General features: G+C 36.7%; 1 protein-coding gene across 10 annotated transcripts in view; it reads right to left on the bottom strand.

Moving 5' to 3' along the window:
• SGIP1 (SH3-domain GRB2-like (endophilin) interacting protein 1) overlaps positions 1–4,774 on the bottom strand; it is a 160,814-nt gene extending 156,040 nt beyond the window's left edge. For 4 of the 10 annotated variants that reach the window (XM_012722324.1, XM_012722329.1, XM_012722330.1 and 1 more), the window contains exon 1: positions 4,537–4,773. In XM_012722324.1, coding sequence (XP_012577778.1) covers positions 4,537–4,546 — 10 coding nt within the window. In that variant the 5' untranslated portion in view covers positions 4,547–4,773. Of the gene's footprint in view, positions 1–4,536 lie in introns of all 10 variants that reach the window. The other 6 variants (XM_004679085.2, XM_012722326.1, XM_012722325.1 and 3 more) reach the window with 3 other exon arrangements.
• Positions 4,775–15,094: the final 10,320 nt, after the last annotated feature.

Here is a 15,094-nt window from a genome sequence, read left to right as displayed (position 1 = left end):
AAAATAGCTAAAAATCCCTTCCAAACTGTCTTTCCATCGCATTGCCCTCTAATTACAATTAAATTTCTCCCTGTCCCCCATGTCCCACCAGTTAGTAACATTTGAAATTAAAAATACACTTAATGTTTTTCTCTTCTGGCTAATTACATAGCAACTATACTGTTTTTATGTACTGCGTGATAAATATTTAGTATTTCAGCTAGATAATGGGTTCACAGCCTTTGATAGACTAGCATAAGACTCTAACCATCATTTATATCATTGTTCTATAAAACTTAAAATTTTGTTTCAAAAATCAGAAACATAATTTTTTCAAGTAGGTAAGTTCCTTCAATTTATTTATTTGAAAGGTGTACAGTGTGTCCTCCAAACCCAATAGGAAAAATTATCCAGTATTTTTCTAGCATTTTACCTAGTAAGGTTTATTATCTAAGCTAATTTCTTTAAACACTACATATTCTCTTTGGGGATTTAAAGTTGACCCTGGAATTGGTTGGGAACTTAGAACATGTAATGAGGTTTTTTTCTGACACAGTCTTAAGGGATGAAAAATTACATAAGTGATGTAACTTATATTAGATTTTCATATGCATGCTTTGATTTTACAAAATAACATCACCATTTCTGAGAAGAGAAATGGTAGCAGAGTTACAGCATTTTTTTAAAAAATTTCTCCGCTAAGTAGAAAATGAAGAGTTACAATTTCAAAATGCTTTTTTTCTCCTTTTGATCACATCAAAGAATTTTTCAAATAAATAAAAGTCCCTTTATAGATGGGGGGTGCTGTTTAATGGCTCATTCCAACAACAAAAGCTCAGTTAATCCAGAATGGTTCAAATTTTCTAAATAATGATTTTGAAGATGTAAGGTATTAACAGGAATTAAAAGCCATGGTTCTTTGATTATACTCATTTAAAGAAAGAGAGATAAAAAATATGCAAGAAAAGAAACTAAGTCCTTGTTTTCAAGTAGGTTAGCATGCCTACCTTGATAAAAAGTAAAATCAATCAATAAATAAGTAAAAGTTTCTCATGCTAAAACTTTTATGAGGGGCCAAAAATATGTATTTTGTGGTTAAATAAATTTGGACTCAAATTCATTCCACCATAATTTTTTTGCCACAGCATACTAATTTCGCACAAATGCTGTATGCAGAACACATTCATTTACAAATTCTTTGAGTGGTAAATATAAAAAAGCTAATTGAGTTACTCTGTACTTAAATCAAGTAAACCCTTAAAATTATTTTCAATATTGTCATATAGGATGAAAACACTGGTACCCTAAAATGTATCTTTCCACTGTTGAAGTTAAGAACATGTTTACAGAACTAAAAACACAAGCATTTTCAGTCTAGTTCTGAATAAACAAGGAAAAACTTCCTATACAGCCTTATAAATAAATTGATGTCATAAGAAACCCTGACTTAGGTTTATTTATCTTAGAAGAGATAGCAAAGATGCCACTTTCAAGCATTCAAATATAGATGAAAAACAACAGAAGCCTTGAATAGTTGTCCTAAACCACAGACTGCATTATAAGCTTTGTCGATATAGATAGCCTTTTATAATAAATAATTCCCTTTGCTTATCCTCTTTCCCTTCACATTCATATGACATACAGTACCACATCACGTGGCATTCTTAGGGAACACACAGCTCAATACTCACCACTACAAAAAATAAAGAGTGCAGGAATCAATTAATCAAATCTCTTGAATAAAAAATATTTGAAATGAACCATGACCCACAGGATAACAGTAACCTGTATGAGATCACCATAGCTTTATTCCATCGCCTTCTACCATATTAGAATCACGTGGGAGGTAGCATCATTCTTCATTTATGACCAGGATCTCCCATAGGCATTGAATGAATGAAGCCTATATCTTCTTCCATCAAAATGAAAACAGAAACTAAAACATGAGATTTTCTGATGAGTATTTGTTTACTATTGTCTTACACAAAGTAGAGAAGTAGCTTTGAAAAGTTATCATAGCCATGCTTTTCGTAGGCTGCAGACTCAAACAGTTTAACTTAGAAATACATAGCCACATGAATGCAAATACAGGTTCTCTTTCCTTCATTCTTTTTGTTATAGAAAAGTGTATCTTTTCTAGATACACTTGTACATGTGATTCTGTGTGTGGATGTTCGTGTGAGAGGGAGAGACAGAAACAGAGAGAGAGAGTTATGAAGAGACATAATTCTATCTAGATGTTTAGATACTAAGTGATACGATCTTAAAGCCCACTGATTTTTCAGGAGAGGGCTTCTATGACAGGATTTATAGTATCCTTTAGGGGGCTTCTTGTCATACCAAGCACAATAAAATAAATATAACAGACTGATTTCCTACAGGGAAAAGTGAAGCTGAAATAATAACTGCTAAACCAATTCTAAGTAGAATTTTCAGAAACATGCACATGTTATCAGAAAAAAAGTGGCAATTAAGTTGGAAGGCAATTGATAGGCAAATTAATTTCTATTTAAGGTCCCTCAACCAGTAAGATAATAAATCTTGAAAAGCAAGACTCAGTCCCTTAACTAGGGACTAAGGGTACTAATAAACTAATTAAAATTATTAGTTTCATTTATATCTTTAACTCAGTGGGAACACCTGTCTTAATATCTTTTGCAAAAATCTTATGAAGACAAATTCATCCATAGTATCACCTCCAACTCACAGCAGTGTTGAAATGACATCCTTCATTAGATAAAATTGGCAAACCCAGATCAGAAGTGCTAATTCAATTCCAACAAAAGTCTTTGTTAGGTTTCATTTCAGTTAGGCTACTCAGATCAGCTTGTCACAGGTCTTTGACCTGCATTCTAGAATGGCACAATACACAATATAACCAGGACAATCATTAATAAGCATTGATACATGTTACTTTCCAAGAAGACAGTTTACTTTCCTAGCTGGCAAGGTAAGAATTAAAATGAAATATTTTTCAGATCTCTGTGTAAGATTAAAATATTATCAGAATGTGGACAGATTTATTGTAAAGAAGTACTATCTGAAATATGGCTGGAGAAATATAGTAGGTTTTGTTTTCTCTTTTTCTGAGCAGGATAATCCACATGGGCTTTTAATTGGTAAGTATATCAGTAATATTCTTTGCCTTGCTTTGTTATTCAAAGATTAAATCTATCTGAGTTAATGAAAATTATTTAATCCTAGAGCCTTAGTAATCTCAGTTTATTTAGGCCTCTATTTAAAGCTTGAGAACCTTTTGCAAACAAGACAAGGCTCCATAACAAAATGATAACCAATCTCTCTCTTAAGGCTATTTTCTGAAATCTATAGTCCATGACTGTTGAATTCTTCACTCCCCAAATCACATTAATATTTGACATGATGATAGAGAAAACAAAAAGAATTCATTTCTCCCAAATAAATATAGGCTATACTGCCTTTTTTTTTTTTAAACCATCCTCCTTTTATTCCATTTTGGTAAATTTCAAAGGCATATTTAAAATCTGTAGGATAGACCTTAGCTTAAGAGGTGGCCTCTCTGCCATTTTCATGGCTGATTTGAGACCCATTATGCACTCAATTCTGCATTGTGAAACCCAGGCTGGGGACAAATTTCTGCCTGTCATCTTAGGAAAGACCAGGAGTTTTGCACCATCCTGTAGTGGGAAACAGAAAATCAGAGCCAGGGTAGGATTGCCTGCTTCATTCTTAATCAGCTTGCTGCTTTTTGGAGACAATCTTGGCTGTCACCATATCAGACTTGAGAGGGTAATTTAGTAGTATAAAATATAGTTGAAACAACCTCTCCCTAGGGAAAGTTCCTCCTTACACTTAATATTGAATGCAAAAAGGTAATCATTAAGTAATCATTTGCTGCTTGGCTAAGAACCATTATATGGGAACACATTAGGAAGCACAAAATTCTTTTTTTAACCTGCTAAGACCCTGAATCAGGAGCCAAGAGGCCCAGACATTTTCCTTATATTGCTCATTCTGTTGCAAAGACATTCTCATAAACTCTAGCTTATAAACTGAATTTGCTGTATGTCTCATTCCAACAATGAGCTATAAATTGCAGAGATAAAAATAGCTTACAAAATTAAAAAAAAATTAAACAGTTCACTGAAGATGACAGTAAGAATAACTCTGTCAATGACCTCTCCTGTCTAATGTCAATTTCAGAAAACAAGTTTCCATTGTAAATGTTTAATCAGTGTAGTCCCAGGAACTCAGAGGAGAAAACCTTATCTTCTCTTCCAACTTATTTCCTCTGCAAGCTCTGTCCTAGCTCTATTTCAGCTCCATGCAAACACTTAAGGTTTTTCTCTCTTCAAAAGAACAAGGTTCCATATAGGTTCTGAGCTAAGCAGAAGCCCTGTGGTTTGATTCCATTAGTCAGAGCCCTGATCCACTGCAAACAAACTGCAGCATTTCTGCTAGCAAATCCTGGCAACCAGGTTCTAGAACTGACACAAACATAGGCTGCCACACATTCTACAAAGCTGTTCTGGCCAAACCTTGCCTGAAACAAGTTAACCACAGCAGAAATCATCCTACCTTCCATCATGGTGGCAGAATTGCATTCCTTAATTTCCAAGAAGTCTGAAAAAATACAGGAGGGTACAACTCCAGGTCCCAGCTAAGTCCTCACAATGCAGCTGCTGAACCGAGCTCTGTCTGCTACCAAAGCCAAAGGAGAGAAGTGTTAAGCCGAAAGATAGGCCATGGATGCTGTTAGTGCTGCTTCACCTAGAGGCTCCCCAGAAGATGCTGGGAGAGAAAGAGAGAGGAACAGCAAGCCAGCAGAGCTGCACCGCCTGCGCTGCCTCGGCCAATCCCTTCAGCTCTGGACTGCGTCACATGGTAGCCAGCCTGCATCTCCTGACACAATACCCTCGGAGAGCACACAGAACCTATTTCCCGTCCCCATTCTCCTCCACCCCCACCCCCTCCCGCTTGTCATCAAATGTACACAGCCCCTTCCCCACCAGGTGACGCACTTCCCCCGCCCCTCCTTATTTTCTTCTTAAGCCTATTGCAGCGGCTGGGTGCCCGAGATTAATTATCAGAGGCTGCCACCTTAACAGGGAACTCTGGCATGAAAGGCACACCGAAATGCCTCGCAGCTGCAAGAGATGTGTGTGTGTGTGTGTGTGTGCGCGCGCGCGCGCGTGCATATACGTGTGTGTATAATCTCTTGGTAATTCTTTGCAACCTGAAGTCTTAGATGCACGTTTTTAAGTTCCCATTTGCTCTGAAGAAATTCCAGTGTGTCAGGTCTGCGGCCTCCCAACACATCTGAGTCTCTCTCTCTCTCTCTCTCATTCAGTGTGTGTGTGGGGGGGGGGAGTTGGGGGGGGAGAATCTATCCTGCTGACGTCACATCATAAACAATTATCCCCAAAAGGATGATGCAGAAGAAATTTCACCCCAGCTGCCTTCAAGAGAGCCAGGGAATTAATCGCGCATGGCATGCCTAAGGGCTAGGAACTGTCATTAAAACAAAGAAACAAAAGAACCCTTCCGAGTGGGGCTCTGGGATCAAACTGGCAACGCTTGAGATCTTTTCTGGGGCGGGAAGGGGGAGAGAAGGGAGCAGGCTGGGACGCGAAGCCTTAGCTGACAGAGACAGCTGTGCAGGTTGCTTTCTCCTACTCCAACCTGCGTGGGAGGGCGGGTGGCACACAGGACCTGGAGGGGCTCAGCTCCAGTCTGCGCGGTTAGAATCCTGCAGCTAGCAGGATCCCCCTGCCCCAACAAGCACGTGAGCTCCCTGGCTTCCCCAGGTGGAGTGTGTTTTCAACTACCAACTGCATTCCCGTAAGAAACCAATTTTCTTCTGAACGACTAGTTTTTATTTACGCGTAATTGCCGGCAGCCCATTCGCTCATTCCAGCGGAAACCAGATCAAGGCGCTGGTGCCCAAGTCTGGCCGGAGGGGTGTGGTGGGCGGAGCCTAGGGTTTTGCAGTTTCCAGCGCTGGGACCTGGGTGCCCTGATGCTGCCTGCTTTGGCATAATTGTGGGATTCGGTTGGCTCAGATTAAGGATCCGTGTCCTGACTACTCCCCAGGGACCCCGGGAGCCTGACCGAGAAGGGCCTCGAGTTCTTTTCCAGCAGGCTCTGACAGCGAAGGAAGAAGAGGGCAGCATAGAGGGAGTAGAAGGAGGAGGAGAGTTGGGAAGGAAAAGGACTTATTAGAACCCCAGGGGATTACAAAAGACAAGGGTTTTTAACCCTATACAGTCAAGTGACAGGACTAGAAGGAAAAACCATTACCCGACTGAGCGATTGTGAACAGCAATGAAAGAAAGAAGTAAGAAGAGCTGAGTCTCTAAAACTTCTGTTGATCTTATATATGTATAAAACCATGAACTTGTAATATTGTTCAGTCCCTGGAGCTAGTCAAATCTTCCCACCAAAGTTTATCTATGAGGTACTGGTGACTGAAAACTACTAAATAAATCATAGCTGAAGAAGATGACTGCAGTAGCACATGAATAGTTTAAAAACAAAAACAAAAATCAAAACTAAGTTCCTTATTAACTCGGAAGTCTTATAAAGCTCATATATATATATATTTTTTTTTTTTCAAAATGAAACCCTCTGGAGAGATACACATATTTGTCTCTTTTTTCCAGATAGCTATGAAACAGATTAACTTTTATTTATTTATTTACACTATTTTTCATTTTACAACAATGTTTACTTTACCCCTCCCTCACCTGTCATCACCATAGCCCCCTCCCACATTCCTCCCTCCTTCTGATCCCTCTTTGTCCCCCTCCCCTGTAGGAATTCTTGGCTTATAATGAGATAGATGAATTTTAAAAGAGGAAAGAATTCCAAAATAAAACCTGTCTTAGCACAACTTACACAGCTCTGAAAACTGCAAAAAAGCAAAAATTGATTAGTGTGTATGTATGTAGCTGAATTTCTGAAATCATTACTGAAATAAATGTTAGTGCCAAACAGACTGGGACCAGGGTCTGCTTCTGCCACTTGAGTTGTGATTCTGTACAAGATATGTAACTCTCTGTGCCTCACAGTTTCCTTATCTGTGACATGGAGGCAACAATAATAATAATATGAAGCTCATAGGGCTATAAATAGAAGTAATAATAAACTTGTATTAATGGCTTGCTATGTGCTTAGCAAATACATTGCCAGTAAATTGCTTTGCATTGTGTCTGGAGCATAATAAACCTCCATGTCAGCCTTTTAATATTAGTATCATTATTACCAAAGTGCTGCCAGAGGCATCAAAGAAATTTGTGGTCAAACAGAGTTATTCTAGATATTCAGAGAACAGCTTAGTGAACCATCCAGATATGTGACAAGTTGGAGGATTCTGACATACTGCTTGCTGTGTATAGGAGTGATTATAACCCACTGAAATTTGCTTAAGTTGAGATTTACTTAGGAAGGACCTCTGCAGAGATGGCATTTTAGAGTTTAGGAGAAGATAGAATTAATTTGAAGCAGTTCTATTGTCTTTTTAATTAAAAGAAATGTTAATATATTCATTACATCATCATCCTTCATTTTTGTACAATGTATGATTTCCCCATGACATTCCCACCATCAATTTACCGGTGCACCATCACCATAGTCTCTTGTGCTCTTCACAGTCCTGTCCTGGTCCTTTTCCTTCCTCCTCCCTTAAAGAAAGTCTCTGTTCTATAGCCGCCTGATGATTTTGATTTTTACTTTATTATAGCTACCTTTTTTTTCTAAAGTAGTTCTAAATAAGATATGTAAATAAGAGAATAATGCATATAAAACCTGAAAGTTAAATATAGACAAGGAGTGCCAAGTTAGGAGACACTGCCTGAGAACCCAGGCTGCCTGCCTTCCACACCCAGTATAAGTTTTACATGTGTTAGAGGACCCTTTCAGATAAAAGTCAGGTATGGATACACATCAGTTTTGTTTTGTTTTATATGTGCAGCAAGGCAACTTGTTGGGGACAGAAAGACAGTTCAAAAAGTCTTTTCATCAGTTGGATGTTTTAAGGAAAAGAAAAGATGTCTAATATGCTTGTCAGTGAAGGACCAGGAGAGGGGTATGTGTTTAAAGGTGGAAGGTTGGTTCCAAGACTAATTAAATGTTGTGTGACTTGATCAAGAAGATGCTATTACCAATTGTAAGAACACCCAATAAACAGAGTTCTGTTTCAAATTTAAAAAAATTGTTCAAGTATGTTGTCAGAAAAGAATTAAGCATCCTAATTTTGTCTTCTTATCAGTTTTTGAAAAAAAGAAAATTTTTCTGAAGAACAAAAACAGAGCTTTTAGGTCATGGCCCAAATTTCATCATCTCATACTATAGTTATTTACCAACAAGTACAAAGGAGGATTTCCAGTTGCTAAAATAATGGAATTTATTTTGCAAGATTTAGGTGGAAATCAAAGATCTGTGGAAAACATTGGCTAAGTGATTGACTTGTAACAACTTGCAAGGATGGCCCAGGCGCTGAGTGCAGGGCTGTGCTTGCATGCTCAATTCATGCCATGCACAGATAGGCCTGTAACTAGTCCCGGACTAAAAGCTTCATTGTTAAGGTCAGTAGGCATATTTTTTGCTGAAATAGTTTTTGTATGGTGTTAATACCCTAGACATGTTTTCCTGGAGTCAAACTCTATTATATTCTTAGTATAAAATTAGAATTCTGTATTATTTCCCTATTTTGTCATTTGGAGGAAAGTCTGTTCATATTTCAGAAAAAGAAAAACATGAGAATTCAGTCACAAAGGAATGAAGAAAGTTAACAGAAGGAAAGTTAAACAAATGATCCTGATAGATAGATCTATATGTATGTATATATATTTCTCCAAGATAGTGACCTTAGGATGACATTTGACACTGTCCCTCTTGCTAGGAATCTTGTAAGGCAAGATTCCTACTTGAAGAGATAAAAGTTCCATGAAATAAGATAGATGAAAGAGCAATGTGTATGTCTCCATACTATTTATTGTATCTTGGTTAACATGAAGAATTCTACCTGGCATTGACATGGGCAAAGAGGGGATTTATTTGAGTAGTTTATAAAATTAGATGAACTTCACACGTGGGAGCAAGCAGGAGCCCTGTTATTCCACCAAACTTAGTTCCCAGAACCAAGTACTCTTAATTCTGTTTCTCCCAGCCTGTCAGCTTCTTTTTTTCTTACTAGTTTTTCTCCCACAGATAAGGGTACTGGTCATTTAAGTCATGTAAGCCAAGTCAATCAAGGTCCTTTGAAATACTTATTTTTTTAAATCAATTATATAATTATCAAATGAATTTCACTTTTCAAAAGTGTATATTTAAGACTTTTAATTACACAAATGGTTCATATTTGTGGTTCACATATTTTTATGGGACAGTTCTGGTCCAAATACTGACAGAAAAACCAACACAATAAACACTGTGGACAAACGAGGTGGATTAAATTAAGAGACTGTTTGTTAGTGGTATATATAACAACATACACACCTATGCTTTCTTTTGATTTTTTGTGTTCTCAGATCTTATATCCAAGAAATTAATACACTTTGAGTTAATTTTTTTGTATGGTGTTAAGAAAAGATCTAGTTTCACTAATTTTGCCTGTGACTGTTCTTATTTTCTAACATTTCTTGAAGAGTTTTTCCTTTCTCCACTTTATGCCTTTTGCTCCATTGTCCAAAATAAAACTTGCTACATTTGTGTGATTTTATTTCTGACTTCTGTTCCACTGGTCTGTTTCTGTTTTTGTTCCAGTACCATGCTATTTAGTGTATAGTTTGAAGCAGGGAGTGTAATGTTTCCATTTTTCTTCTTTTTTTCTCAGGATTGCTTTTGTTATTCAGAGTCTTTCATGAATCCATATAAATTTTATAGTGCTTTGTTCCACTTCCTGTGATTGGTATTGCATTGGTTATATAAATTGCCTCAAGTATTATAGCCATCTTAGCAATATTTATTCTGACATAGGCAATTTTTAACATATTTATTTCAGTGAAATGAATGATGTGAGTTTGCTAGTTTGGTAGTGAGGTACATAGATATATGTGTGTGTAAACATACATACATACACACACACACACACACATATTGTAAGTCAAAATGGTACACATGTACCATTCAGCTTTAGAAGTAAAATCTATGTATATGTGTGGCTAGATGGGAGAAGATTTCCTTAAGATAAATTCCTCTTTCAAATTTTAACAATACTTGCTCCATGCTGCTCTAGTGATTTTTTTGACTGGCATGTACCTAACCCGGAATGCCTATTTTTAATCTTGATAATTGTCATTTTTTTCTTCAAGGTCTAATGTAAATCTTGTCAGGGAAACCAAGCATATGGATAGTTCCTTCTTTTAACTTCTACTGCATGTACGAAATCATCTTCTCATTATATAACTTATCTCTTACTTATTTCATGTCTATTAGTCATCACCCAATGAAAGCTATAAAAAAGGGACCATGCCTTCTATTAATCTTTGACATTTCTAACAACAAAGAATATAATCTGGATACACAGTTGGTACTCAGGAAGTATTTGAAAAACAAATATATCATTTTTATTTTGTTATATAAATCTAGTAACAAATGTTGTTCTCTTAGTCTCATTATCTTGACAGTGAAGAAATTTGAGGAAACATAAATGCTATTTGTTTGATCTCCTTAGAGAGGTGTGGGGAAAATCCCAGTAGGAATGTAATGTAGTAAAATACTTCTCAGTTTGGGTCCAGAAACTAGATTTGCTTGGGTGGGGTTGTAATTATAGCAACAAGAACTAAACCCACAGAGTACCATAATAAAAGCCAGAGTTTATTAAGCATCACATTCTATATTTTATTAAGCATTTTATAAGCAGACTACTAAATACTTTATTACCATTATTTCATTTAATTACCCCAAACCTATGTGTTCAGTATTACATTTGAGGAAATATACCTTTTATCCAAGAAAAGAGCAAAGCCAGGGTTTAAACTAAGATCCTTCTGACACTGAAGTTCATGACTTAAACTTGAAATGAGATCATTATAAATTTGTCTTGTGAACATTAACTATTTTGGTGTCAATAAGCCTCTTTTCCTCTTTCCTTTTTTTCCACAACTTCCATGCTTTGGGGTAAAATTTCCTTCTTCCAAATATACTCCTTTATGTAGAAGAAATGTCTGCCATCACCCCATCATAACTATATCTCCTGATGCACAATGTTTGAACAGGGGAGAGATACCTGCTCCAAGCTGAGTCAATAATAACTTATTTCCCAGGTCATAATCCAAGCTGGAACAATTAGAATTCTTCCTTGAGAGTGAAAAAGCTAAATTTGTGAGTGAGGAGCACTTTAGTAAAAGGCGAAAGACTTCTATGATCTGAAGAGAAACCAGAGTATAGAGAAGCATTTTAGAATGTAAACCTAAAGTTGTGGCAGTGATGTCTTCCCACCTGTGTGCAAGAGAGAATGAAACTGACATGCGAAGCAGAGAGCAATAGTCTTGTTGGCTGTGAGGCCACTTCTCTTAAATGTTATTTCTTATCTTCTCATGATAAGATGAAGCAATCATGTCCCCATTTTGCGCAAGCAAATTCAGGCTGGTTGTCACTTACAAAGGATTTCTAAATGATATAGTCCACCCCACAAGAGCTGAAGGTCAAATATAACTAAAATTAATATCTGTCAGCATAGTCAAAAAACAAAATGACAGAACCAGGACAACAAAGCCAAGAAACTGCAAGTCAGACAATACAATACAAAACGAGGATTAGGGAGTGAGAGACAATGAAACTGAAGCCATCTAAGATGATTTACTCTGAAAGAAGCTATCAGACCCAAAGTTCCTTTTTTTAAAAGATCACTAGCAAAATAAGAGTCCGTAGGTCAACTTAGTTCAAAGACATGCATAGAGTAAGAGCAGTAATCAGAGTTTCGTAAGATAAAAATCATCCCTTTTAAGAATCATGTTCAAATAAAGCCATCCCACAGGGTATTTTAGTGACAGGTGTGGTATAGTAACAGTACCTGAGACAGGGAGTCCCATATTTTAAAAACACAAATAGTTATGTAAACCAACATTAATTAAAAAAAAAAGTCACCCTAAAATAGTATTTTTCACTGGTCCCTCTTTTTCAATCACCATTACTAAACAGATTTTATGTCAGATTAAGGGTAGAAATCATAAGAAAATCAGAGACATTTGAATGTATATAATATGTAGATTAGCCTGAGAACTAGTATTGTATAGAATTTATTCATAGAAGAAAAAGAGCCCTGGATGTTGGTAGTCTTAATTTCACCAGATTGGTGTGTCCAGGTTTTGATCAGGAGATCATCAATCTTTAACAATGGACCAGAGAGACACACCCACCACTAATTATATGGCTGTAAAAAAAGAAGATTTCTTACTCTACATTTTCATTTTCATTTTCAAAATATAATTGCATGAGCTTAATTTTTTAACTGGGTTTGACTGGGGATCAGTGTTAAACCATAAGCTCTATGATGTAAATAATTTATTGCTTCACCTTGTGATTTCCATAGCTACCAAGAACATACACATCTTGACCTCTGGGAGAGGTGGGTGTGATACAGTGAATGGGCTCTCAGATAAGCATTTGCAGATTTGCCTCCTTTGACAAATTTATGACAGAATTGATTTTCCCAGAGCTCTTAATTGACTGTGGGTTTACTTTTTTTCTCTCTCTCCTTTCCTTGCAGTTTCTCTTCTCTTGACAGGTTTAGGTTCAAGGAAAGGAATCCCAAACAAAAGCAAATAGTGAGAAAGCTCAGTGGAACTGACTCCTCTTCTCCCTGTGCTGCCCCTACCCTCTCCCCATTACTCTTGCTGATTCCCCATTTTTGTTTGTCTTTGTATAAATAAAGGCTGGTGCCCACTGTTCTCCATCCCAGCACTAACTTTTCTTCCCTCTCCTTTGCAGACTCTTGCCCACCTCCCCTTTTTCTTTGTTGAACATTGTATAAATAGCCCTGTAACTTGCCAAAGAGCAGGGTGATGGTCTTTCGGACATGAGTCTACTGCCCTCCTCATTTGTCGACAAATAAAACCACTTTCCTTTTCCTCAAACTCTGTTTCCTTTTATTGGCTGAGGGAAACTGAGACCAGCATTTGATAACAGGTGAAGTCTCTTTATTTAGCAAATCCTCTCCATTCAAAACCGGTAAGTTCCTTGTCCCTGTCAGCAAGTGTCCAGAAAGTGCTTTGTCAACAGAATTCATTCAAGGGGATAACTGCTGGGAACTGACAGAAATGGGAGGAACTTTGGGAACTTCTGCTGTAATCAGGCCTGTCGCATAAATTGAAGCTGCTTTGGTTTTTCAGCTGGAAGTAAATGACATTTGTATGACTCACTTTCCGTTTTGTAGTGTGTGTGTGTGTGTGTGTGTGTGTGTGTGAGAGAGAGAGAGAGAGAGAGAGAGACAGAGAGAGAGACAGAGAGAGAGACAGAGAGAGAGACAGAGAGAAAGAGGCAGAGAGAGACAGAGAGGTATGTCCATGTGCATGTATGCAATGTGTTTCCCAATTGAAATTGAGCAGTGTTTTCACAGAGTATGTTGTGCCTCCATTGTTTTAGTAGATTTTATGATCATTGCCCCAAATAAGAATAGCATCCAGTCCAACTCACTGAGGAATCTACCACCATAGTAGCATAATCAGTATGACCAAAAATTTTGGAGACTGCTCATTTAAATGAATCAATGTGTGTATCCAGGATATAATTTTAATTATTCAAACATTTTTCTTGGAAGTGGCTTAGGACTAATACTAAAAAAAAAAATCAGACATTTTTATGAAACTGCTTTTTTTCTTCAAAAAAATGGCTGTGACATTTTTAGTCACCGCAGTAGAAAAAGGCCATTATGAAACGTTTCTACCATAAAAAAAGACAAATTACTAAAGTCTCCAAATCTTATAACTTTTAAAGTTGACAATTAAACCAAATTATTATATCTATAAAATGAAATAAGAGAAAGCTCATGCCAAATAAATTATTTCTGTTTCAGGGTTGTTTGGTAAATATAATAGAAGTATAAATTCTATTAAGTGGGGAACTCTGCAATTGGATACACATGATAGAAATGAAAAATTAATTTGAGATAAGAAATAAATTTTCTTTGTGAACCAAAGTGATTCAGTGATTACTAATTTCAATGAGGTATTAGCTGATTATACCTCAGTGTGTCCATTTAATATTATGGGTGATAAGCTCTACCATAGCTCTAGTTCTAATGTATAACAATAAAAAATGACCTTTCCACAGTAGTTCCATGTGTTGTTTTAACAATCTCTAGATGATATTTAGTTCTCTTCATCCCTTGCAAATCCTGCAATGCAGATACTGAGTTAGAAAATCATTTTAAAATGTCTAAGGTTATGAAATGAAAATTAAGAGATGGGAAAAATGATAATTCTTGAACATGTGTACTATAAATGAAAACAATAAAAATGAATATAATTATTATATAGTTTCTGTAAGTGATAACATACTTAGCATTCATATTCCATAATATTTTACTTAGTCTCTGCATTTTAAGTGGTTCCTTGGTTATAGTTATTTGTCACTGTCATTAGCAATTCTGTCTGTACAGGATTTCTATACAGAAAACCCACTACCTTTTGCTACAGAACATAGAAGTACTACAAAGCACCCCACACAACATTCTGTATTCTAGTGATGCCCCTTGACTCCAATTTTGTTGTAGCAACCTAATTTCCCCTTTCTAGTCAGAGTGAATTACCCTAACCATTATAACAACCCCTAAGTGGCCTATTGACAGTTACAGTTTCATGTCCAGAATCACTACTAAATATCCCTTGGTTTTAGAATGAAGATATTAACAGCAGCAAGTTCAACTTTTAATAATGGAAATCGAAAATTTTGCTTGTAGATTGTTAGGAATATTGAGAGGAGTCAGTTTCTTTTCTACCTGGTATTTACTGAATCTTGGCAAAAGATTAAATAACTTCCTATAGTGGTTGATAAGGCAGAACATACACAGTATCTTGAGGACATTACCCCAGCCGTTTTTTTTTTTTTTAATATTTATTTATTTGTGCATACAGAACTGGGGTACAGGCCAGAGGCTCAGGGGTGGTGAGAGGCTTCACCAGAGACAGAGTGG

Source organism: Condylura cristata, unplaced genomic scaffold (assembly GCF_000260355.1).
Source record: "Condylura cristata isolate star-nosed mole 26May11 unplaced genomic scaffold, ConCri1.0 scaffold00008, whole genome shotgun sequence".
NCBI classification, from domain to species: Eukaryota; Metazoa; Chordata; class Mammalia; order Eulipotyphla; family Talpidae; genus Condylura; species Condylura cristata.
The sequence above is the reverse complement of the archived record's forward strand: the minus strand, read 5'-3'. Positions and strand labels throughout refer to the sequence as shown.